The sequence below is a fragment of the Parus major genome, chromosome 7 (genome assembly GCF_001522545.3).
Source record: "Parus major isolate Abel chromosome 7, Parus_major1.1, whole genome shotgun sequence".
In the NCBI taxonomy this organism is placed as follows: Eukaryota; Metazoa; Chordata; class Aves; order Passeriformes; family Paridae; genus Parus; species Parus major.
The window spans coordinates 10759767-10785199 of record NC_031776.1 but is presented as its reverse complement, the minus strand read 5'-3'; the positions used below and the strand labels follow the sequence as shown (position 1 = coordinate 10785199).

The window sequence follows — 25433 nt, the reverse complement described above, 5'->3', positions numbered from 1 at the left end:
CCCCGCCGGCACCCCCGACCCAGAGGGGAACACGGGCGTTATTTTCAGGCCTGAGCTGACTGCAAACATTCATTTACTTACCCTTTAAGGTGTTATTTAAGTGTTCGAAAGCTAAGCCAATACCTTACACTTTCTCAAAGGACACAGGTGTTCCTGCAGAGCAAAACGGCAATATAAACACTGTGGACTGTTACCAGGTTCTTATAATAAAGTCACCAAGAGTAATTTTAAAATGAGATAAAATCCAGTAATGTAGTGATCATGAGGCCAATGGGATTTTTGGTCATACTTGCATTCACAAAATAATCAGCAGTAAGGTCCAGGTTTCATAACTATTTGTAAGGGCTACTTGTGCAGGCAAGAGTTTATAAAAAAAATTAAAAATACTCTTTCTGTATAATCAAAATATATGGAATTAATTTCCTACAAAATTTCAATTCGATTGAGTAAACATGAATGAGAAAGAGCAACCTTAAAGCTATAAAAAGAAGTTCAAATTACCTTATCCTCAGCAAAATTATCCTAATTCTTGGTGATGGCTACAAATTGATTTTAATGTCAAAAATCATGAGCTGCTTTTACATCATTTTCCTGGAAAGAGCTTCTAATATATCAAATGATCTGGTAAAACAAGCACATATAGTGAAGGATCAAAGACAATGCAACATTCTTTTTGCCACTTTCATGTGTTCATTTTGTGTAACAAAAGAAACCTAGGAAATAACAAAGGGAGTTTTCTCTGTTTTCTATTATTGAACATCAATTTGAGCAACAAGAGTGAGAATGGAGAAAACAAGGAAGGAAGGGCAGTAACAATAATTTGATTTCAGAGTTACTTAAAATGACTTCTGTGCATCTTCAGGCCACCTTTTTATCCTTTCTTAACTTTGAAAGTTATCTATACTAAAGGAATGGAAGAAATAAAAGCATAAAGCCCTAGGCCTTTTACTTTTATTAAAAATTATACGCTTGTATTTGGGACACTCTAGCAGTCTAGCTGCTAACACCCGAGCCTACGTAGAGCAGAAGGACCTTCACTGAAAAAATAATTAAGCCCATCCACCAAGAGATCATTTATTTTCTGGGGAGATAAAACACACGCCTCTGTTTCTAGCTTTCCAACCACAGGCAGTAGAGAGAAACAACCATTTAAAAAACCACAGTGTTTTTCTGCTGCAGTGCCAGTACTGGGTACACAAGTTCTAACAGGTGTTTCTTGAGGGCTTCTAATGACACAGCTGGTGATGTTGATAAATAGTAGAAACTAGCAAGAACACTTCAATTAAAAATAAATTAATTATAAACTAAAAACCAAGAAAAATGCTTAATAATTTCTATGTGTACTTCTTTTTAAAAAATAACATTGAAGGAGGATAGAATCTATCTTCTCAACCATTTCTGCACCTCTTCATAATAGTCTTGCTGATGGGGTGACATACACAGCATGTTTCAGAAAGAAAAAAATCTGACTGCTGGAACTTCCCAGATGTTAACAGCTCTGTTTTGCAATGCAGATCACATTGCCTGGGTGATAAGTTTTTTACTGGAAGAATTTTCATACTGATTGAATACTCTATTTGTACTGCAAGGCTCCATATGAAAATACCTTGCTCTACTTACTGTTGTATATTTACAAGCTTTACATGATCTTTGCAACTGGTACCACAGCAAGACAACTCTGTTTAGGGACTAAATGTCACCTTTGTAAACTCACTAGTGATACGTTTAACTCTAAATTAATACATGGAAAATCCTACAGGATCTTGAGGACACTGCCTTAGGGCTACAGACCATAACAAAATAACCACAACAGAAAATAGTTGTGGTATTATTTGTTTATAAATAATACATTTATGCCTCTTAGTGTTTATGGTTATTGTTCAGCCTTACATGTAGAATGGACACACCTGGAAGCTATATCCAGGAGTGTGTTTTGATATGTATGAGTCCTTTTTCTGTCAAAATACACAGCTGAAATTCTGGCAACTCACAGAAGGATGTCGGTTCCTCATGCTGAACTCCTTGAGATTCCTCTCAGCACATTTCTCCAGCTTGACCAGATCGCTCAGAACCACGGGGTCTTTCAGCTACTCCTTCCAGTTTTGTATCAGCTGCAGACTTGTGTAGGGTGCACTGACTCATTAATCACTGCTGGCAGCAGTGTGAAACCGTAAGGAGCTCTAATGTTTTGCCTCCAGCTGGACCATTTGGCACTAATCACAACCTTCCCGGTTTTCAACTCACCTCACTGTGCCTTAACAAACCCATACTTCGTCAGTTTGTCTGTGGAATGTTATCAGAGAAAATGTCAAAAGCCCTACTACAGCTGAGACAAACATCTAGTGCTGTACCCTGACCCACCAAGCTAGTTATAGAAGACTATCATATTGATAAAGTCAGATTTCCTGATTGCAAATCAATGCCAGCTACTCCCAACCACCTTCTTGTTTTTAACATGTGTTAAAGGACTATTTTCTCAGGCAGCTTCCCAGCTTACAATGTAATTTACAATGAAGTACAAAGAGTACATTTAAAAGAATGTTTTTAAGAATATAATTTTTCTAAGAATATATTATAAAAATATACTTTAAAAAATATATTATACATTTAAGAATATCAGTTAAACCTCTTAAAAAGGGACATGCTGTATCAGAGAAAAGATCAAGCTAACCAAAGAACTGGTCTCTGAAAGTGTAAACAAGGAATGTCCTTGGAAAAGGTACAATAATTGGTCAAAGGCATAGTAAGGCTTCTCCAGAATCATCTTTGAAAAATTTGCAATTCAGGAACATCCTGTGCCAGAAATGGTGTTTCTGGTAATTTCTCATAGATCTTCCTTCCATTAATATGTCTGATGAATTTTTAAGCCCATGTAAACTAACATCTACTGCATATGCATGAAGAACCACCATCTATAATTAAAATAAGTTACCTTATTTCTATCTCATCAAAAAAGTCTCTCTGCTGCAAAATGGACCTGAACCTTATCCATTGTGACATGTAAAAGTTGTGTGGGTAGTGAGTTATCACCTGCATTTGGCAGCATTTACAAATCAGATACTGCCAGAAAACTGTCAGCTGACAGCACAATATGGAATGCAGAGGGGAAGCAGTATAAAAATCTGAAAGCTGAATGGTATGACGTTATTGCATTACTTGTCACACTGGCACTCTCAATTGGAAACTCAAGGTATTGCTTTGTCTGGATCCTATTTACTACTGAATTTCTATTGAAGTGCATTTTTCTTCTTTGCTGCCTTTGGCCCATACTGCAGACACTTGACTTCCCTCCATTATTTCTCAATGAGATACCCTTATTCAGACCTCAGTGTGATTCTGTCAAATCCAAAAGTCAACTATCAAAAAAAGAGGGACTATCTCCATCTTTTTCAATAAATTTTTGTAAAAATTTGGGATGCATATGTCTATTCTAACCAGCACTGAGAAATTGTTCCACTCACAATAAATATGAAAAACTCACAGTACAATTCCCAAAGCTGGTTTATTTTTATTTCTCATTAAAACATGTATTTTATAACAATTTAAGACGTGCTGCAAGCCATTTGAACAGACTATAAATTACTGACCAGAAATGCAAAATACAAGCGAGCCTGACCTGTATATGCCTTCTTCAGTAAGGTATTCTGTGTCCCTTTTATAGAGGTTCTTCTCCAGAAAATTTCACTGTGGAAGACCTTTATTAATCAAAGAACAACAAATACTCTATATTGCTAAACATTTACATATATATATAAACAATTGTACCCATTTTAGAAGTATTGCCCCTAAAGGCAATTCTCTGTTCTTCAATAAAATTTTGATTTGCTTTTAAAATTTCTTTTATTTTTTACTTTGTAGATTGGGGAATTCAGGAATTGTGTATCTGTAAATTCATCCCCTCGCCTTAATTTTCTGTAAAGAAAAAAAATAAAAGACATCAGGTATGAATATCATTAAGCACTTATGCAACTATAGTAATGTAATCATAATAATTAAAATGGTAAATAGTATTAATGAAAGCTTGATACACTAAAGAAATTAAATTTGTGGAAAATAAGTATATGTGAAAAAGCATAGCTAACTACTGCTTTCTAAAATAATGCTAGAAATATTAGTCTTTTTATGTGACCTCTATCATATTAGGATGTGATATTTCTATAAAATAAAATTCAAAACTTATTTAATCCAAACACTTAACAGCACCCATTCAGGACAGTGTAAATCTAACTAAAATATAAATTGCAGGCAATCATCTAAAATGTTGACTGACATCAACATTTTTTTCTGTTATTAGTTACTGTTTCTCAGAAATACAGAACCTTATCATTTTGGGATAAAAGAGTGGCACTGTGTCAATATATAATACTACAGCATTTTAGCATATAAGCAAATTAGTAAAATAAAAGTGGGACTCTAATCCCATTCCAATTTATTTTACAAGTTATCTGGAATAAATATGTCTGAATTGCCAGTTATAAAGTGAAGACTTTTTACTTTAAGCTCCTACTTTTCTTTAGTCTCACTGCTTCAATTGTTAACTTACTCACAGAAGTAAAAAATATTTTGAGGTTGTATGAGAACAGTGTTCAATTTTTTTTTTACAGTTTGTGCATTTATCTTGTTTTGCCACAGTATTGCCAGACCAAAAGGCTTTTTATAGCTTTGTCATAAAGTAAGTTGCTATAATCCTTTCACTCTCAACACTATTCCAGGGAAGCCTTTCTACTGTTTTTATCTCATGAATACACATCCTTCTAACACATAACACAGTGGAACTGTTCCTTAAATTAATATTATGCTTTAAAAAAATCCAAACCAAACAAAAAAAACTCAACAACTTTCTGGCAAAAAACTCGCAGAATATTTTCAGAAATGATGAACCTAAAGCTCTGTTTACATTTAGATCTATTCATTTAAGGCCAAATATATAAGTTTTCTTAATGGAAGTTTGGGTTTCAATTCCCTTTTAAATTTTAGAAGTTATTTTACAATTTATGTCTTGTCTTTTAATAGCCTATAAAATCCTGTGCCACTAAATTTACTAAGAATACTATGAGGCAAATTAGTTATAAAATAATATATCCAATATAGCTATCAAATTAATATATCTTAAATGTTTTTTTGTATTACATACAGCTAGTTAAAACAAAACTACTAAATTTTATTAGTACATAAATTTCCTTCCCATTTGACAGGATTACAAGGACATTATTATGGTATAATTTACCTTTAAGTATAACACTGATAATTATTCATCTCTAAAGGGGTTTATATCATGATAAACATTAAGATTCACTATTATTCTCTATTAGTCCAAACTGTATTTTAGAATTTGAATACTGTTCTTGTCTTACTTTGGCACTTGGGCATTCTGCCACACTAACTGGAGAAGCTTCATATCAACACTGAAGTATCTTTGAGATACTTCAGTATCTCAAAAAAGAGATTTGTGATAGTTAACTGTTTATTCAGGGCTTTAATAACCAATCTTTACTGGGGGTAGTTGCACATGCAAAAGACAAGGACAAAAGTCCCAGTTTCTGTGTACCTACCTGCTTAGACTGGGTTCCTTGTAGCAAATAGTGGGTCTGCTTCGTCTCAGTGGTGCTGCTGAGTCTTCTAAAATTTGGGGGGATTTAGGGACAGAAGTGTGAAGTTGTATACTAGTATTTGTCAGATCTTGGAAAGCTCTTCTTCCTATAAATGCAGTAGTTTATATGCTTCATTTAAAGTATTTCCTGCATCCTTATGTAAACTTCAATTAATAATTGTTTTTAACATGTGTTTCTTAATTCAGGTACATTGGTTACTGCTCCTACACTAAAGATACTCAACACAAAATGGGACTGATGATCAAAGAAAATGCTACTAGAACAGCTTTCATTCCGTACAAACTCGGAGCTGTTTGAGGTCTGCCTTGGCTCATGGGACATTTCAGAGCAGTCCTGTGACTGCTCAGGACTCCCTTATTGCATTTACAAAAGTAACACAGCACACAGCTCCTTGCCTTGAACACACGGGGAGGGCACACGTATAATCTGAAGAGTCAAGCTGTAAAAGAGTTTTTTTAGTTCTGCATTTTCTAGCTTTATGCCTTCTTTTTGGGCCTATGTGTAAAAAATGAGCACAGCAATCTTTCAAGATCTGGATTTGGATGCAGGATGAAAACTTAACTGTCTTTTGAACTATGCTTAAATAGATGAAGATCAAATAACTATCTTGCTTTTTATGCCAGCAATGTTTGATACTGCTGGTCACAAGGGCTTACTAATTTACCATTAAATTACTAAAAGTATGGGATCCTTCTTCCACCTTCCAAAGGAGGAACTGAAGATGAGAAGATGCAACTGCAAATCACAAAGACTGATACCTCACACAAGCGTCTCATCCTGCCGGCATTCCTATTCTGTGCTCAGCCAAAACAGATTTTCTAGCCATTGTGTCCTAGCATCCAAATGAAGCCAAGGCAGTATTAGCTTAATAGTTTTGAATTCAAACTATTTATTTGAGCTAGGATATTGTCTAGATGTTGGGGCTTTCTCAGACTATGAAATAAACAGGAACTTGTTGAGAACAAGTTTACAAAATAGGTCTCTAATACTAAGAAATTTCAAAGCTATGTTCTAAAGTATATTTAAACTCTTGTATAGATATGTTAGTTATATATTCCATCAACTCCATTACATTGCATTCTAATAATTACATTTATGATATAAGAATTTAAACCTATCTTCCAGACTACACTGAAGTTTTATTATGTTCTTAATGTATCTTAAAAAAAGAGACTGTCACATCAAAGTTGGCATATGGGCAGGTTATAGAAAAAACTGCTCAACATACTTATTTGACATATCAGAATTCATGTTGAGTTGCAATGTTTCTAAAGAAATAAAAGTGAAATCTTTAAGTCCAACTATATTTTTCATTTAAGAAGGGAACAGCGTAGTCCTGTCTTGTTTCTCTTGGAGAAAAGCTATTTTATCTGTCAATCCCCAATTTTTTCAATGTAATGGAATTCTTCATGAAAGAAATACATGTTTTAACTAAAATTACTTCTCAAGAATGTAGACAACTTACATCTGCCCTACTAAGTATCATCTTGGGATATATTGAAAAGTAACAAAGATATTAGTCACCAAAACTGATAAAGATATTGTGACTGATACATAATATAGAAGATTTTGGTGATTTTACTTCTTACCTTTTTCCACTCCTTTTTTATCCGCTCTAAACAAGGAATGAGAGGACAGAATTAAGAGAAGACATGTTACCACTATTTCACGCACTACCTAATTCAAAATGCCTTGCTTTTTCTAGCCCACACACTTACCATGACAAGGTGCCAGAGTATTTTTGTTACTCTGTTTAGAAATATGATCCATATTTTGTTCTTCTTTTTCAGCATCCAGTGTTTCATTATGATCATTTTGCCCATGGATTTCAGGGCTTTTCAGTATAGAGAAATTGATGGAAGCATTGTGGTTATCAAGAGCTGGGAGCTCCCCATTGCAAAAGCCCTCCTGAGAAAAGCTAACTGCCTTAAATGGCATATTCTTACACCATTCAACTTCAATCATGGGCTTCAACTTACTCACAAAAGAATTCATTTCATGAGGGACTTCCTGGTCATCCAAAATATTCTGACCCCCCTGATCACTATGCCTGAAATAACTTTTTCTTTTTTCTTGTCTGGTCTCAGTAATATCAGAACTAAACCTCTGTTTCTGTTTTACATGCTTATCAGGAAAATTACTTATATGGGAGGTTTCATTTGCCAACGCTGAGGAATCTACCTTCTTTAACCCGCTAGCATCATTATCAACCTGTTTTTCAGCTTGTGATGTATTCATAGCTACACCATTCTGAGTAACTAAAACTACTTGCATTGGCTGAGTTACAGTTACTTTCTTTCCAGCCCTTCCAGCAAGCAATGAATCCTTATTTTTTAATTCCTCATTTTTACAAACTGAGAACCTTGTAAGAGTTTCCTTTGGTATTACATATGCTTTCCGGCTGGCCTTTGACAATGCACGCTTCAATCTGCCTGGTGAATGCTGGCTGCTCTTTTGGTCTATTTTCTGACTGACTTTATGAGGGCTGTCATTTTCAGTTTCTCTACCTTGTCTGTGACTACTTTTTTTGTTGTTTTTTCTCTTTATAATATTTTTTTGGTCTTGTTTTCTCTTGTTGCTGTCACATTGGTTTATCTCTGTTGGAGATTTTTTTGAAATATATTGTCCGTACTGGCCATTTTCCTCTCTACAGGATTTTGCTATGTTTGCTTTGGAAAGGTTTTGAGAAGTTTTCCTCTTTACTGTCAGTTTGTTATCTTTCTCATTTGTATTCAGAAAGCCCTTCTGTAAAGGCAGTTCATCAGAAATGTTATCTTGGAACGGTAAATTTTCAGCACAGTAAACTTCTGGTGGGATCTTGTTAGCAGATGATCTTGAGTCTCTTTTTTGTACTCTACTTTCCATTTCTCCAGACATTTCTGAGAAAGTTCCTTTATTTGTCTCTTGTTTTCTTGCACTCATTACATTAATCTGGTATGTCCTCCTGGTATCCTTAGCTTTACTTGTTCTACTCTGTTGCTCCACAGAATTTTGTGTAGGTAGCTGTTCTGTCTGACTTTGGGATAGCTGAGTTGGTGAATCAGTAGTTTCTGAAATTTCATTATTGTCAGCCCTAGAGTGCCTTTCTTCTACTTGGACATTTGAATGGACTTCAGTCTTGCTTTTAATTTTTTCTTTATCCTTAGAATATTTTACTTTTCTGAAATTTGGTAATTTGTCAGAATTAGCACTATTAATTTTACTTTGGCGCGATTTATAATTGCCTTTTGCTGTAACTGTGAGTAGTTCACTTGCATCACTGGCAGTCAACTCCATGTCAGCATCATAAACAGTTTCATCAGGCTTCATTTTGTCAGTAAAAAGCAGCTTGTTAATATCTGTCTTACTTTCACTGTTAAATTTAAGAGGTGAAGGAATAATGTAAGACAAGTCACTTGAACCTCCCTGCAAATTCCTATCATTGGCATTGCTGCTACTGGTGATATCATCATGAGGCAGATTCAATGACCTACATTTTTTATCAAAATCCTTTAGATAAGATTGAGTTTTTGACTTACAAAGTACTGCATTTTTCTTTCTTTTAGTCACATTTTCATAGGATGGCAATGAACTGCCATGATATTGTTTTGTAGGCTCCTCAGATGGTTCTAAGGATTGTGTATTTTTTCCATGAGTCAGGAAGGCATTATTGCGACTTAACTCTGCACACCCTTGATTTTCTGCAAAGAGAAAAATTTCAGCAGCTTGGGGAAAATAATAGAGTGTAGTTATCTGCCTAAAACTACTGAAGGCTGAACCAGAAGTATGGAAAATTGCATTTTTATTTTTTTTTAGAGGAATACACACATTCTGTGGTTGGTCATTAAAAATTTAGCAAACTGAAGCTAATTTCATAATTTACTGAAGTTGGACTTTTGAAATTGGACATAAATAAAACTCTATTTTTCTATAACTACTTCAGCTATTATTTGGTTATCTTAGCTATGTTAATTTCAATGAATATTATTCTATAAATGATTGTCAGGACACCTATACTTATGGATGAGCATTTTTTTTCACTAGTTTATTACAGTGTAGGAATCTTACTATACCTTCTGTATTGCACTTAGAGTACAGAATTATTAAGTACTAATTCTCAGAGAACTTGAAAAATAAATCACACAGAAATACATCATACCTTTCAAAAATCTATTCTTGTCAACCATTGGTTCTGTTTCAACTAACTTTTGTTTATTTGTACCAGAAGGCAAGAGTGATGCAAAGTTGACTTGATCTGAATGCATTTCCTCTGTCAAATTAGTGGTATGCTTGTGAGAATTTGATGCTCCACCCAGAGAAGAGCTACCTTGCTGCTTTGCATTAGCTGTTGCAATGAAAGGAAGCTTTGCTGGCAATTCTACAGATCTGAAAATGGAAAATTTTACTATGAAGATTTTTATTCTTTTGTTTTTTCATGACATTCAATTGTTTAAAATGTTCCCTTAATAATGTATAACAGCAGAAAACAAGAACTCCAGTATGATATCGGGTTCTGTCTTGGGGCAAATGTATTTTTGATGATAGAGAATCCTGCCTTGGGCTGGTGAGATCACATGAAACAAGCAGCGAGTTACTCAACCAAGTTGTGTCTACCACCCTCTCTCTAAATTCTGAGTTGCAAACAGGTAATTCTGGATTAAACAGGAAATGGTTTCTCATTAAAACCTCAAAACGACCTAGGACAATGTACAAAGATTAGCTGCAAGAGAAAGCCACAGACACCAACCACCTTCAGCATTTAATAAACCACCTACCGATCTGACTGATGTGTGCTCCTGAACTCATCACCAGTAGGGCTGCTTGGGCCAGCTGACAGAGGAAAGGAACTCTGGAGAAGCTTTCAAAAGAAGAACAGCAGGGAAATACAAACAGTTAAATATTCTCTTACGTTTTAAGTATTGCAAATAACCATAGAGAAAAAAACCCACAAAAATGAATAGGAAAAAAATACGTGCACTGATGGAGGACACATGATATTCAAAGACGTGAAATAATTTTAAAGCAAAATATTTTGTTACAAATTCATTAAAATACATAACTTACTTTTATTCCAAAAGAATACACAGACTTTCTAAATGTAGCTAAACTCATGCAAACTGCATTGTACATATAGAAGCACAGAGCAACACTAAGCAAGTTGAGAACAGACAGTATTTTCCTTTTTTTTTAATAATTAATTGTATTTTTTCCAAGACACTAAGGACTAACATGGACTATACTTTCTGCTTAAGTTTCCAGATGTAAGATATTTACTGCAGCACTAAGCAGAAGATTGCTCACTACATACTGAAGTGCTAAGCTTTGTTTTTTAACCACAATTCTCCTTTCAGGCTAACTGATATTTAACTTTTAGATACTTTGGAAACCATATTAAATCCTGAATTTCCAGTACAGAAAAATGCAATCTATTTTACTATACTGGTTTAATCTCAAATTTTAAGGAATTAGGGTAAGTGTTTTACAACACAAATAGTATTTTAACATTGCACTCAGTTTGATGCTTTGAAAATCTTACCCTGGAAGATGAGTTCAATATGGTAAAGTTGAAAAAAAAAATTTTACCTCAGAAGGACTGCTTATTTCTATTGCAGTTAAGAGGCTCTCATTCAAAAATGCATTTATTCCAAGAAGAGTTTTATTCTGCATATAATAGAAAAAATATATTTTAAGTGGCTTCTGATGTAAGAAAAAATAAGATATAAGAGGCATATATAAAATATATGCTGCAATTTATTTTTTTTAGACTTAATTAAGCACAAACTCATCTCAATACCTACATAAAGGTGAACCTGGGACTAAAATAGCTATAGCTATACACACTGATAGACAAAATAATAAAAAAAAAGCTATGAAAGAAAAATCAAATGTAAATACTGTGCTGTCAGGTGATGTAACTTCACCAATTTGAGACATGTATTTTAACCTACCATTTTAAGAAGTAATATTAATTAAAAAAAAAAGATAAAAGCTTAGCTTAGCTGTTCTAAGTTTAAATTATACAATTTGCAGCATACCAAACAGGTTAGCTTTTGACGAAGCGAGATATTATGAAGCTGGAGTTTTTCTACTTCCTTCTGAAGAAAAATCTTCTCATTCTTTAGCTTGCGAGAATTTTCTTTTTCAACACTCAAAGCCACAGCTAATGCTTTGTTATTTTGTTGTAAAGATATTTTAAATATAGATGAGTTATCTAAGGGAGACATAGTAATATTATTTTCAACAGCTTAAATTCCAGGACCTCTCTGTGTGAATTATCACTATATGACATTTTTACCTGTAGTTTTTGGTGCAACAATAGCAAAGCCTAACACTGTTTATGTGGCTGACATTATGATGACTACTCTGTTTAAAGTTTATTTCATGGATAGACTCTGCTCTATCTGGGTTTTTAAAAATAAGGTTATTTTAAGAAGAAAACATTAAAAAATTTATAGCTTCACAGGCATAAAAATATTTTTAAAATTTAAAAAAATTATAAATTAAAATGTTCAAACGTTCTCATAATAAATGTGAGCTTTGACATCATTAAGCAAAAAGCTTTATATTCAAAATATATATTCCCACTCCCCTAATGAAAACCTATCTATCTGTTACAGAATGGTTTTAACAGGCAGAATTTCAGCTCATCATGTTAAATACAATTACTATTTCTTTTGAAGTCATACATTCTAAGTACAGTATACAGCTTCAGTTTTATTTTAATAGGACTTACTTAATAATTTAGTTTTGATTTTAGAAGCTAAAGAAGCATTCCATTTTGCAGCTTGTAATGCTCCTCCATTCCTCTTCTTCATCCATCCTTTAGCAGCATTTGAGGTGAGCACAGCAGATGACGATTTAGAAGTTGCGCCTTTATCCATCCTCGGAATGAATCTGTACACAGTCAAGGGGAACATCCAAATAAAAAAATGACCTTTTGGCACTTCTCAGAATTGAGTTTATTATGTCTTATGAGGATTTTTGTATCTAAAGTTGAAAGAATTGCTTCAGTCTTTACCTTTGTTCAGTTCATTGAAACAGATTAATGAATTAATCAACACAGTGAGACATAAACACAGAGAGGCAAAACACTTCACTAGTAAACCATGAAACCTGAAAAGATCATAGATTTTTTCAGCTTGTCTATTCCCTCACATAAAGCATCCGAGTTTACACAGAAAAGGGAGAAACCCCAAGGTTCTATTACTGTACAGTACGATCAGACCAGCTTGAGCTTTGTCACGACAGATTTAAAACCGACGCAGTTAAATAAACCGCATTACCAACGGTTCAAAGTTAACCCGAAAGAGAGGGGGGGAGAGAGAGAGATGCAGAGACCAGCCGGCCAGCAAAGGTGCGGGAGGGCGGGGGCAAGGCCCCGCCCGCCCTCGGAGCCTTCAGAGCCCTCGGAGGCTTCGGAACTCTCTGAACCCTGAGACTTCTCAGAGCCCCTGAACTCCCGGAGCCCTCGGAGCCCTGAGACCTCTCGGGCCTCTGGAACTCCCGGAGCCCTCGGAGCCCCGAGGCCTCTCGAGCCCCCGGGACTCTGGGAGCCCCGGGAGCCCTCAGGGCCAACGGCCGCGCGCGCGGCGGGGCGGTTGGGCCGGGCGCGCGGGGGCCGCGCCTCGAGCGCAGGCCGGGCCCGACGGGGCGAGCGGGACAGCGGGAGCGGAGAGCGCCCGGCGCTGGAGCGGTCACGGAGGTGCGGGATGTCCCAACCTGAAATAGTTCTACCGCTGCTCTAACATTCGGTCAGGGGCGTTTCGGAAGTGGGGTGTGCTGAGGTCATTCACCGCTAACCCACGGCTCCGGCTCTCTAGTGACACCTGTGTGTTTTAAAAAGGAGTTGGGTGTCCCAGCTACGTATCTTTGAAAAGCATTTTCAGTGCCGTGAGAAGCAAAAGTTTACTCTTTAGAATTTTAAAAAGTTTAATAACGGGCAAAAAGGGACAAATTTCTAGCGCTGGGGTGTTTCGGCGATCGGCCAGAAAAGACATCCTTAGCTAAAACAGTGTTCTCGATATACTGTTACATTACAGGGGTACATACATTTAATGAGTTCTATATATTTTTCAAACGTTCTTGTGAGTTTAGATGTTCCAGGGATTTTCTTGCTTGGTTTTTACCTTTCACTTGTCTGCATGCCATCCTGTTGATTAGATCAATACATTTCATTTCTTCCCGTGGTTCCATCCTGTTTTTACACTCCCTGATGACGAGGAATCAATAAATTATTTTTTTTGGTGTTCTGCTTTTTGTCACCATTATCTTGTCTTTCAGATAAGATAGTCCACAAATGCAGGGAATCACCTAATTATTTAACACCATTCTCTGAATTACAGGAAAAAAGCATTTTAACATCACATAGTGTTTATTTTAATATTATGCTATGGTCTAAGATATATTTATCACACTACTGTTTATATAAGCTATACAGTACATACAGAAATTGACAGATTATACTATACCAAAGGCAGTTGAAAGTAAATATAAATTGTACCATATCAAAATCTTTGTGATTAATAATAATATGCTAAAGCCAATACATAAAAGTGAAAACCAATACTGTATTGTCATTTGTAACAATACCATTAATAACATACAGTTAAAATTTAAAAAATAGATATTAAGGATATGAAGGCTTAGCATCAATCTCAGTGCACTGTGAGGAAGGGAGTGGAAAACTTCCAGATACTCCACTTAGCTGTCAGAGATTTTTAGGAAGCATTTGAGGTGTGTGGGTTTCAGTTCAAAGATTTGCTTTAGGCTTAAGGGAGAAAAACATATAATTCCTTCTTAGTGACAAGTTAATTTTCTTTCTGGCTGATTTTGAGCTATTAGTAATCCGTGGAATAAAAATGTATAAACAGGCATCAGGAAGACAGGCAGTTAGGAAGACAACAGTGATAAATTTACACTCTAGGAGATTATATGCTGCCTGCATACCTAAAGACTTGGAAGGGCAGGAAGTCTCTGACAACAGAATTTGAGCAAGCTCAGTTTTAATGTGGTTCAGGTAATATTAGGACTGTGAATTGCATGGAAGTACTTTAGTCTAATTAAGTGTTTTTCCCTAAAATCTCTTCAAAGTCCAAAAGCCCTTTAATACTCTCTTCACATACATTCTCTTTTACTGGCTGTGTGTGCCCAGTTCTACCATTAGCTCAGGTGGACATTAATTGCTAAATTTGATCCAGGAATTGGTAATTTTAGAGTAGGCAGGGATAATGTTTTATTTGAAGATTTACAGAGATGCAGAAGGTTGAAATAATAAAAAAAAAAGCATCAGTTTCTTTAATGCAGTAATTGTCAAAAAAACCTTACCTTGCTGTGTGCCAACATTACAATATTATATAAAGTCAGTCAAAGGAATCACACATGAAATAGGAGTAGCATTATGTAAAAATGGATCTTTATGAACTTGCTCTTTTCATAATCTCCTCTAAGCAGCTTCTGGAGAGTCCCTTGCTTCTACTTTTATTATTGAATGATGTATGACAGAGTTTCTCAGTGTGGCCCTGAAGCTGCAAAACCCTATGCAAAACCCTTAAAAGACAGCTTTGATCCAGCACACATCATATGCCTTTGGTACATTTTCTCTTACAAGGAAACTTGGAAGTGACTGTAGCCACTATAAAACTCTGGCCAAATAAAAGAGCAAATAACCTTACATAACTTTAAAAATAGAAAACTAATCAAATAAAACTTGCCTCTTTCTCCTTTCCACAAGGCAGTGTTTTTCTTCCAGATCCAACAATGAGTTTTCATTTCCTCCAATTCCACAACAGTCTCAACTCTTCAAGAGGCAATCACCAGTTTGCTTCCATTTAGTGTTTATGTCACTACTGTGGGCAGTAAATTTAAAATAAAATGTGAAGTATTGCATTTCCACCCATGGTCATACTTTCCTTTACACTTCACTGAGGAACTCCCACACTGTGTTTTACTTCATATGTAAAAATCTCCAGTTAATTGCCAGCTACTCAAAGTAGGGAAGAACTTAAAGCACTGCCAAGTTTCACAGCCTATATATCTTAAATGTACATTAAGGCCAGAATTATGGGTTTCAGTCACTTGGGATCCTATGACTGGTCTTTAAACTGAATAGAAATGAAAGGTAGTGAGGGAAAGACACACAGACTTTTGTGAAAGCTCTAATCATGTGGGAACTGATTTTGTACCTTACTAGATATGTACATATTCATGTCTGAGAAGAATTTTGGTTGAAGAATTAATCCTGTAGTGCCTAATACAGTGTGAGCTATGACTAAAGCACTTCTGGTGGGTAGCTTATGTAGAGCAGCTTCTCTTTTTCTGGATTTTCTGGTGTCCAACAAGACCTGAGCTCATGATACAGCTTTTCCTGAAATTATAGTATTAATAACCTGCCTTCCTTTAATCACACCCCTTCTTGCACAAGCTTAACGAAAAATCCATTTCTTAATGCCTCTTCCTTCCCATCAAATTTGACTGAAATTAGTAAAGAAAAACACAAATATACAGAGGATGAGTTTGTAAGCCTGGCTTCATTGGGAAGCTAGTAAATACCAAAACAAAACCATCCCTGTGCTCATTTCCCAAAACATGCAGCTCAAAAGGCACTTTGCCTGTGGGGGCTGCACACTTCTATGCCAAGTACATGCTGTACTTGCCTGAATGGTAATGATAATTCTCATGGTTAAATCTGAGGTCCAAAACTTGTTGTGCTGTTTGTTTGTATATATGTGTGTGTATATTGACTGAAACTGTGTATATTGTTCTGGTCTCACAGTGCAGAGATACAGGAACATTGTTTAGATTTTTGAGGCAAAACCAAGCCAGCTTAAAGGTGAAAATAAGCATGGAAAGCTGCAGCTTCATTAAGTGAATGTTTTAGAGTAAGAAAGACCAAAGACTATACTTACACTATAATATTTGACAACAATGGCCACATTAAAGTTGCAATTGCTATATGTGAACTATTCCCAGTGAGTAAGGGAAAACACATCAAGATGCAGTTAAAATATATATTATTATTCCACAAAAACAATCTATTATACTTATTTTTGCTTGTTTTACAGTAAAACCAACATCCTTGGATTAACAGCCTGTATTGCATTCAGTGACATGTAACTTGTGTTAATTCATTAGCTATTAAGCATCAGAAATGTGGCTTCTGGGTACACTCTTGGTCAAGAGCTGTTCAGGGAGCACAGGAGAGCCTTGGTGCTTGGCATGCCATTCTCTCTCTTTGCTGCAATTGGAGCATGATTAGATGCCAAGAAAAATGAAAAAAAAATAAAATTAAAGAGTGTAATGCTGTAAACTTTTGCACACTACTCCTAGTAGTTGGCAAGTTGAATCCACAAGGATAGTTTCTTACTTTATGTTATGGCAAAAAACCAAACTTTGTGAGCAAATAAAGGAGAATTAAGTGCAAACTAGACATAATGTTGTATTTTTTTTATTTTTTTAAATTTTTATTGGAAAATGCAGTTGCATTTTAGAAATATTTTTCAAGTATATAAAATTTGTGTAGTGAGGCTGAGACAAAAGTGTAACACTAACATATTTTCTTTACCTTTCTGTTATTTATTGCATGCATTTTGATGACCACACAACTCTATGTCAGACATAAGGAATTTAACTGGACTTTCTGAATGTCAGTTTAAAATGCCTGTATAAGGATGAGGCATCTTGCCTGCATTACTGAATCACAGAATCATCAAGGTTGGAAGATGTATAAAATGACAATATAATATTGGCTTTCACATTTATGTATTAGTTTTTAGACGTTGTTATTGATCATAAGTATTTGGATATGGTACAATTTGTAACTCCTTTTAGCTGTGTATTAGTATAACACAATCTATTAGTTTTGCACCATGTAGATTATAGAAATAGTCATGTGATGAATATATCTATGTATGCACCATATAGCTTGTAGAAATAGTGGTGTGATGTTTATATCCCAGGCCTTAGCAAAACACCAAATGTTAAAATGCTCCTGTGTAACTAAGGGAATGGTCTAAGGTGATTATGTTGTTTCCCCCATATCCAACCAACCTTTCCAAGTGATAAGAGTGACACAAACCAGAGCAAGGGAGAAGGATTTGTTAACTCCTTATCAGGGAGTGTGAAACAACAGGAGGGAAACACAAGAAGAAATAAAATATATTGACCTAACCCACAGGATGTCCTGCATATAAATCAATGTAAAAACCAAACAAGAGTTCCTGAAATATCAAAAAGCTCACAAAAACGTTTGAATAAAGTATGAAACACATGAATATGCATGTACCTCAGTAACATAACAGTATGTAGAAAACCCTATATCAATCTACCCGTGTGTACTTTGGCCAATAGCCAGAAACACCAGCACTGGACATTGTCCCTTTTATTCCCTTATTAAACTTCTAAAAATTCTAGAGAGTGAACTTTGTTTTTCACAGACAAGACCTTCAAGATCATCTGCCATCAACCCAGCAGCACTATGTCAGGAGTTGGCTCGAGCTGCTCTCAGATTGAAACCTGCCCTGCAGAGAAGGACTTGGGGGAGCTGGTGGAGGAGAGGCTGGACATGACCCAGCAATGGCAATCACAGCCCAGAAAGCCAAACATGTCCCAGGCTGCATCCAAAGCCCCGTGGGCAGCAGGGCAAGGCAGGGGATTTGCCCCTCTGCTCTGCTCTGAGATCCCACCTGGAACCCTGCACACAGCTCTGGGGGCCCCAGCACAGGAGGGACAGGGACTTGGTGGAGTGACTGCAGAGGAGGTCACCAAGAGATTAGAGAAATGGAGAACCTCTCCTTTGAGGGAAGGCTGAGAGAATTGGTTTGTTCAGTCTGGAAAAGAGAAGGCTCCAGAATGACCTAATTGTAGCCTTCCAGTACCTTAGAGAAACTTACAGGAAAGATGAGCAAGAGTATTTACGTGTGCATCTAGTGCCAAGACAAGAGGAAACAAGTTCATATTAAAAGAGAACCTGATTATATTAGGTATTAGGAAAAAGAAATTTCTGAGGGTGGTGAGGCATTGGAACAGGTTGCCCAGGGAAGTTGTGGATGCCCCATCCATGTTCAAGGCGGGGGCTGGTTGGAAGTAGATGATCTTCAAGGTCCCCTTCCAAACCAAACCATTCTAAGATTCTGATTGTGGAGACTATAGAAACAGCAATAGAACCAAACCCACTCCGAGTAAACCCGTAGTCGTAATTAAAAACAAAACAAAACCCCATCAGCACGGTTTGTGCCTTACAGAGCAGCCGACTGCAGGCGGATCAGCCACACTTCGGAGGGCGCCTGAGGGAGGCCCTGCCGGCAGCGCCGGAGAGCGCCGGGGCCCGGCTGGCCCAAGGCAGGGACCGCGGGGAGGGCACAGCGCGGCCGGGGCACCCTGTCCCCCCTTCTGCTGTCCCCGCTCTGCCCGGCCCGGCCCGCCCCCCCCCGCCGCCATCGGACGGAGCGCGGCCCGCGGGCGGCCCGGCGGAGCGCAGGGAAGGCGGTGCGGGCCGGGCCGGGCCCTGAGCGCTGCCCCCGGCGCTCCCGAGCGAGGGTGCGCTGCCCTCACAGCTCCGGGGCGGCGCTGCGCCCCGCGGACGGGAAGTTAAAGCAGCCCTAATTAAAGATGGATTTTAGAGAAGCCACGTTGTCACTGATTCAGAAAGAGCTGCAGTTTTAGTACTGTGAACTATGCGGAGGATTTCCGAGGATGTCCTTCCAGAGCTCTGGTCACACGTCCTGACCACTAGCTCTGCTTGCCTATTTGTTTCAAAAGAGCGAGTTTTGTGTTTCCTAGCACAGTGAAACGCCATAGTTTTTTACACTAAAGGTGGAGATTATTTGGTTATTTGCATTACTAGGTCTCTAGAACTGTTTTCAAAGCGGTCTCCTATTACAGATATGCAAGAGCTGAACCCTTGCTTAGGTAGGTGATACATTAAGTCTGTAGCTGGCATTAGTTTGACTTCTCTTTGTATCTGTTTTAGGTTCGAATAGCTCATAATGAACATCATCACTGTCAAATGCAATGGAAGAGGGCAAGGTTGAAGAGGTGCGGGATATTGTACAATTGAATGTGTGAGGCTGTTTGTACACAGCCAGGCACAAGTCTCTGTGCCGCTTTAAGGATTCCATGCTGACTTCCATGTTTAGGGGACACTTCCCTCTGAAAGTGGGTGAATTGGGTAAATACATTGAAGCTCTAACTATCATATTCTGATCACAGGGGTTTCTGGCAAATACATGCTTTTATATATATTTATACATTTTACAGTATATCTCTTTTCCTAGTCTGCTGAGCATCAGTTGGCTTCTAATTCCAGGGTGTAAAACAGTTCTGCATGCATGACTTTATATGTACAGGTAGTTAATCTGAATTCCACAAGTCTGCTCATGCTTGCAAACACACACATTTGTACAGTGCCACATCCAAACTGTGGCTTTGGAATGTACTTCTTCAGTAAGAATATAAAAATACATAAAATTGAAGTTGGCAGAGTATTAGGCATTTATCTTGGATTCTGTCTGTGAACCCCTGTAATCTCCAGAGACATCTCATTCCCTCTGTTCATTACATAAAGAGATTTGGGTCTAATCTTTGTTTCAGAGTACCTCATTACTCAGTAAAAATTGCATTTTTCACTGCCATGGCTTTATATAAAAGTTTTATTCAGCCTGTTCATGGTTCAAATTTCACACTTGTTTGTGACTTAGAAATCCTGCCAAAGTAGGCCCAGTTAAGAGATGATGGATGAAGAATAGTAATTTCTTGTTGCATACATTAGACTGTTTAAAATACCCAAAATGTTTAACATAAACATAACATAGCAGGACTTTGCTACCATCTTTCACAGTTGCAATGATCAGCCTGTTGTACAGACTGTATGGTTTGGTTGGTTTTCTTGGGGTCCTTGAACCCTTCAGACAGAGGAGAAAAAAAAACCCCACATACAGTATAACTTGAGCAATACTCAGGGGAGGTTTGTCTAGGTGTGTACTGGAACTGGTGCTAATTTTAACTCTCTTAAATGGTCTAGAAGTAAAATTGAACAGATCCCTGCAACAGTGAGTAAAGATGCACCTGCAGTTAGAATTAGAAATGAGTCTAGAATTAGATTTTAGCATTTTAAGTGGAAGAGTGCAGCACAGCTGAGGTTATTTGTTGCTATGGTCCTATGCAGACTAGTGATTTCACTGAAATTCCAATGAAATGTTTACTGCACTAAGAATTTTATCTTTAAATAACAAATATTCAGGTTATGAATGTTAATATATTATTAATATAAAGTTATATCAATGTTATTAATATAACAAAATACCATTTTAAAATAGTAGAGACAGTATACTTACTCCTCCTAAGTAAAACCAATAAAAACAGAATTTTTGTACAAAAGGCTGTACTTGATGATTTGTTAAATTATTTTTAATATTAAAAATTATATTATTGTATTTTATTATATTATTATATTAATATTAATATAGTTAGGTTTAATATTGTTTTTAATAACTTCATGTTTTCAGGAGCATGTCTAATTGACCAAGATGTAAACCTGTTTAAATATCTTTTGGATTATCTTCATGGAGAAGTTCAGATTCTTGGAGATGAACAAGATTGAACTGCACTGCAGGAGGAAGGAGATTATTTTGGAATCCCTTATCCATACAGTCTGCCTGATCATTTGGCCAATGAAATGGAGACACACTCTTAAAGGTCCAGTATAGAGCTTAAAAAGGTCCAGACATTTCTTAACATTTTTGATGTTGACCTCTCTAACCTGTGCCATTCATTAGCACTAAACACTAAAGCTACAGAATGTCCAAGTTAGGACTTCTTAGTGACCACACTAAATCATGAGTAAATTCTGAGAGTTAAAAAATCCTAGAGTTGATAATGCAGTCAGTATAGTCAAGGTCACCAGCTTTTATCATTATTGCGATACAGCAACAGTTCAAATGTGAGTGTTGCACATGCAAGTCTGCTGCAGAACTTGTGTATTAGGAAGAACATTTAGGTTCCTATTTGGCTTCAAATTTTACTTGAATTTGGATTTGATCTCTTCAAGTTGTTGGGGTTGGGGTTTCTTTTTCAGTTTTACAAATTATTCCTTAAACTCGTAAGACAAAATGTACTCTGACATTTCTTTAGAAAGAGAAAGGAGAAAAGATAATTAGTGTATTATTTAAAATACTAAGGTTTTAGAGTATTGTAACTTAAAAGCTACTTCTAATTAACTGGTGGGAAATTAATTCATATTACCAGCTCTGGCTGTGTTAATTATGACAGTCATCTGTGTTCCCTTAGCAAGTTATTTTCCTCTGTATTTCACATTCTCCCTTACTTGTTTCCTTTTGAAAAGTGTAAAACAATTCCAGGCCTTTCAGTTTCTCTGCATGTTAAGGAGTTGCCCTGCCTTTAACTATTTCTGTTGCCTCTGTCAGAATTGTACTTCACTATGCATCTTTTGATTAAGATAGAGCTCTATATACTTCATCATCTTTATAATTAGGATGCATATCTTCCTAAATTTAGGCTGGGAACATTAATATTTATTCCAGAAGTAATTGGCAACACATCGAGTATTGGTTCTCGTAGTGTGTATTCTAGAAAATAGGCTTTACATAATTAATTCTGTAATCATTCTTCTATGAACATCTATTCCTTCATGAATATCCATTTTTAGCAATAGGCATTCACAGGAGGATTAGAATGTCTTATTTGAATAAAAACAAAATCAGAGTAACATTTTCCTTTCTGCTTCATGAAACATTTACTGGTAAGTCCTTGTAGTTAGGATTTGGTAAAAAGAATGATATATTTCACCAATGGTACATTTTTAAAGACTGAGATAACTAATGACATGACTGTTACCTTTAAAACAATATTTCTAGAGAAGCTGGAAATAACATCCAATATATCTGGAGCTATTATTCAGTAGCTGAGCTGAAAAAGATGATGGATGCTTTCGATGCCTGGGAAGGGAGAGGTAATAATTTTTTATTTCATTATTACTACTTTTTAACATAAAAATAAGAAAAATATTTACTAAGTAAGTATAATAAAAACTCTGCATAAACCTTCATAATGTTGCAAAATAGCAGTCACTGTTTGCAGGGAAAATAATGTCTTATGGGATGTTCCAGAGAGGGGACAAGAGCTGATGTGAATGAAGCAGCATGCTGGCTGTCAGCAATGCTCATGTCAGCAGGTTGAGAGCTGAAATTCTGCATAATAAAATAACATGTATTCATGTATTTAGTCAGGTGTAAACATGTATGGCTGTGTTCTCTCAGCTCATCAGTACAATGCTGCTATGAAATGCAGGTGTCAGCTACTGGAGAGTGCCTCAGGAGCTGACTGAATGTTGGACTCGGGAAGAACACCCTCTGACTGAGAGGCAGTTTGCATCATATGCCTCCAGTTCATAAAAGGTATGCTGATTTGCATAGGTGGCGTAAAATTAATTAACAAATACAGTGCTGTCTTTTTTTATTTCCCCTCTATAATTTCAGGTTCCTTAAATATTTATGCATGTTGAGATTTCTCTGTTTTTTTAATTTACTTTTTTATAAAACATCATAGAGCACTTAATTGCACAACTGAACCTGCTAGAAAACAAATTAGGTTTTTTTTAGGCTGCTGAGATTTCTCAGCAGCCTGGCAATGAGTAACTTCAAAAACTAGAGAGCAGTATTAGTTAAATGGACTGCTAAACCAGAAATTTAAGTGAAAACTTTAAAAGATTAACTGATTTTCGTGTCTGTGAGATGTCTTCTTTTTAGAAGGAATTTTTAGGACTTCTTCTCTGCAGTTTTATGGCAATATTTTTGATTCCACCCCCATCCTCAACACATTACCTAAAAGCAGCCTTTTGCAGGTGCCACTGCACTGTCACCTGAGCCAGTCTACAGCCATTTCACTGCTACAGTTTTTAATGTGCCTTCTTAGAGAGGCAGAAGAGATTGATGGTTCTACTCACAGAAAGGCAGCCCTGATTGTTGTGATGAGATGTTTGGAACTGTAATTTATGCTTGCTACAGTATCATTTAAACCTATTTGTGAAAAGCTGTTGCAGATGGTCTGTTGTGTAATAATGTTATAAAAATAACAATTTACATGTATAGTTCATTTTTTTAAAGTTTAAGTTCTTTGGTTAACAGACAATTAATTGACTATACTGAAGTGGAAGGCTGTTTACCAGGTAAAGTGGGTCCCCAGCCAATTAGATTCTCAGGTCCCTCAACAAGTACCCACATAAAAGTCAAGAATTCATCTTCATTAAAGGTAGCTGCTTGCAGTGCTTCACATTCTGCAGCAATTCTTAAACGACCCCATAGTGAAAGTCTGATGCTGCGCAAAGAAGCTTCTGAAACCACATCCACAGCACTCACATCAGTGCTCAGCAAGTCCCAGGCTCCCCATGGAAGGCAGAGTGCTGGCAATGGGACACTGAGCCAAATGCCATTCCAAGCTGCAGGGAGTAAGAAGCCTGTGAACAACGGCGCAGTGAAGCTGAAAAGGACTCTGCTTTTTCTTGTGACACCATCTCAGCCACCCTCTTCTGCGTCCAGTGAAACAAGTAAACAGTGTTGCTGTTGAAATTCCTACGACTTCTACAGTACTAAATAAGAAAGAATTAGCTGTATTAGCAGAAAGTATTACATTTAAGAACCATAAAGTGGAAGGATAATGTTTAACTCAGTCTGATAGACTGGACAGCTCTGCATTATATGGTCGAAGAAGTGATCATTATCTCATGTGATCCTTCATTCAAAGATTAGATAGAAAATTGTGATGAAAAAGATAATGAAAAGCACAGGAAGCACACTTGTTTTAAGTGAGCATTGAAATGTGTTTTCTGCTTTACTTCTAGATATTCTTTAGATGCTGAGAAGAGAGGAAGAAAAATGGATTAAAAAAAAATCACTCAAGCAAATGCAGTTTAACATTCCAGTGATCCCTATTTGTACTTCTGTTGGGCTGTACTGTATAGTGAGTACTTGCACAGCATAAAAGAAAACCTCTTTATCAACTTTAACTACAATGATCCTCAATTTGTACCTTTAAAAAGGGGGGGGGGAATACATAAAAATAAGTAGCTTTTATTAGATACAAGTTTACCACAGGTGTACAACTTATGCTGCTGCAGAAACACTGGAAGTTGAATGCACTTACTGGCACTTCTGGTGAGGGTAAATCGTCATTTTTGCTCTTACTAGCAAGGGATCACCTGTGCTTGGATACTGAAAGAAAATTCAGAAATACAGGAAGGGAAGAAGTGTGCTGTGTGAGTAACAAGGCTTCTGTTTCTGGAGAGACACACATTTACAGACACACACGGATCTGCCGCTGGGGCGGGGCTGGTGCAGCTGTGGCATTTTGTGTCACACAGCTGGCGGATGGCTTTTCTGGGGCTGCAGGGTCTGAGTTACACCTGGCCTTCCATGTCCTTCTGCAGGTCTTTTTAGATCAGGAGAACACAACCTCAGCTTGTGTGCAGCAAAGAAAACTTGTGTGCTATGGTTTGAAGAAAAAGTCTCCTTCCTTTCCCCCTCCGTGCAGACAGGAAGAGACGTTGTACCAGGACAAATGTTGACTAATGATACTGAAACAAAGAGCTGCTGTATGTTTCTTTCAGCAGAGGAAAGGCAAGTTTGGATCATTGATTTTCAAGTGCCCTTTCAGTTGTTTGAATCAGTGAACAAAATCTGGCTTTGTTTTGTACCCTTGCTTAGAGTTGGGTGCTGGGTTTTTTTTCCTGTTTTTACCGCTACTTTTGCTTCTCCAGCACAGTAAATACAGCTGTGTCTGAACACTGAGAACATTGCCAAAAAGCAAGTTCCTAAAATTCCTTAGACTATTAGA

The 25433-nt window shown here is 36.8% G+C and overlaps 2 protein-coding genes across 6 annotated transcripts; one reads left to right on the top strand and one right to left on the bottom strand.

Moving 5' to 3' along the window:
* Positions 1-3483: 3483 nt before the first annotated feature.
* On the bottom strand, positions 3484-19004 carry SGO2 (shugoshin 2). Of its 5 annotated transcripts, none has more exons than XM_033516068.1 (11): positions 18828-19001; positions 15302-15436; positions 13718-13800; positions 12325-12485; positions 11627-11802; positions 11175-11252; positions 10367-10449; positions 9751-9977; positions 7331-9292; positions 5553-5697; positions 3484-3912 (listed from the first exon to the last, which is right to left on the bottom strand). In XM_033516068.1, exons 3-11 carry the CDS (start codon positions 13732-13734, stop codon positions 3807-3809), a joined length of 2955 nt encoding a protein of 984 aa, XP_033371959.1. In that variant the 5' UTR covers positions 13735-13800; positions 15302-15436; positions 18828-19001; the 3' UTR covers positions 3484-3806. The 5 variants fall into 5 exon arrangements, with proteins under 5 accessions (XP_033371959.1, XP_033371960.1, XP_033371961.1 ...); XM_033516072.1 differs by lacking the exon at positions 3484-3912 and adding an exon at positions 7202-7227 and having other exon boundaries at positions 5581-5697; positions 18828-19004; XM_033516069.1 differs by lacking the exons at positions 15302-15436; positions 18828-19001 and having other exon boundaries at positions 13718-15249.
* Positions 13195-25115, top strand: KCTD18 (potassium channel tetramerization domain containing 18). The gene is given in 8 exon segments (XM_033516074.1): positions 13195-13293; positions 19558-19622; positions 21092-22554; positions 22893-22963; positions 22965-22999; positions 23729-24154; positions 24156-24560; positions 25027-25115. Coding segments are annotated over 5 exon segments (669 nt in total). The 5' UTR covers positions 13195-13293; positions 19558-19622; positions 21092-22520; the 3' UTR covers positions 24259-24560; positions 25027-25115.
* Positions 25116-25433: the final 318 nt, after the last annotated feature.

What these genes read in the sequence shown, in the direction of transcription:
- SGO2 (XM_033516068.1), bottom strand. An exon ending in AATCAAAACTAAATTATTAA is followed by an intron (nt 11,803 to 12,324) that starts GTAAGTCCTATT and finishes TGTCTCCCTTAG; the next exon opens with ATAACTCATCTATATTTAAA. An exon ending in AAGGAACCCAGTCTAAGCAG is followed by an intron (nt 3,913 to 5,552) that starts GTAGGTACACAG and finishes TTTTCTTTACAG; the next exon opens with AAAATTAAGGCGAGGGGATG.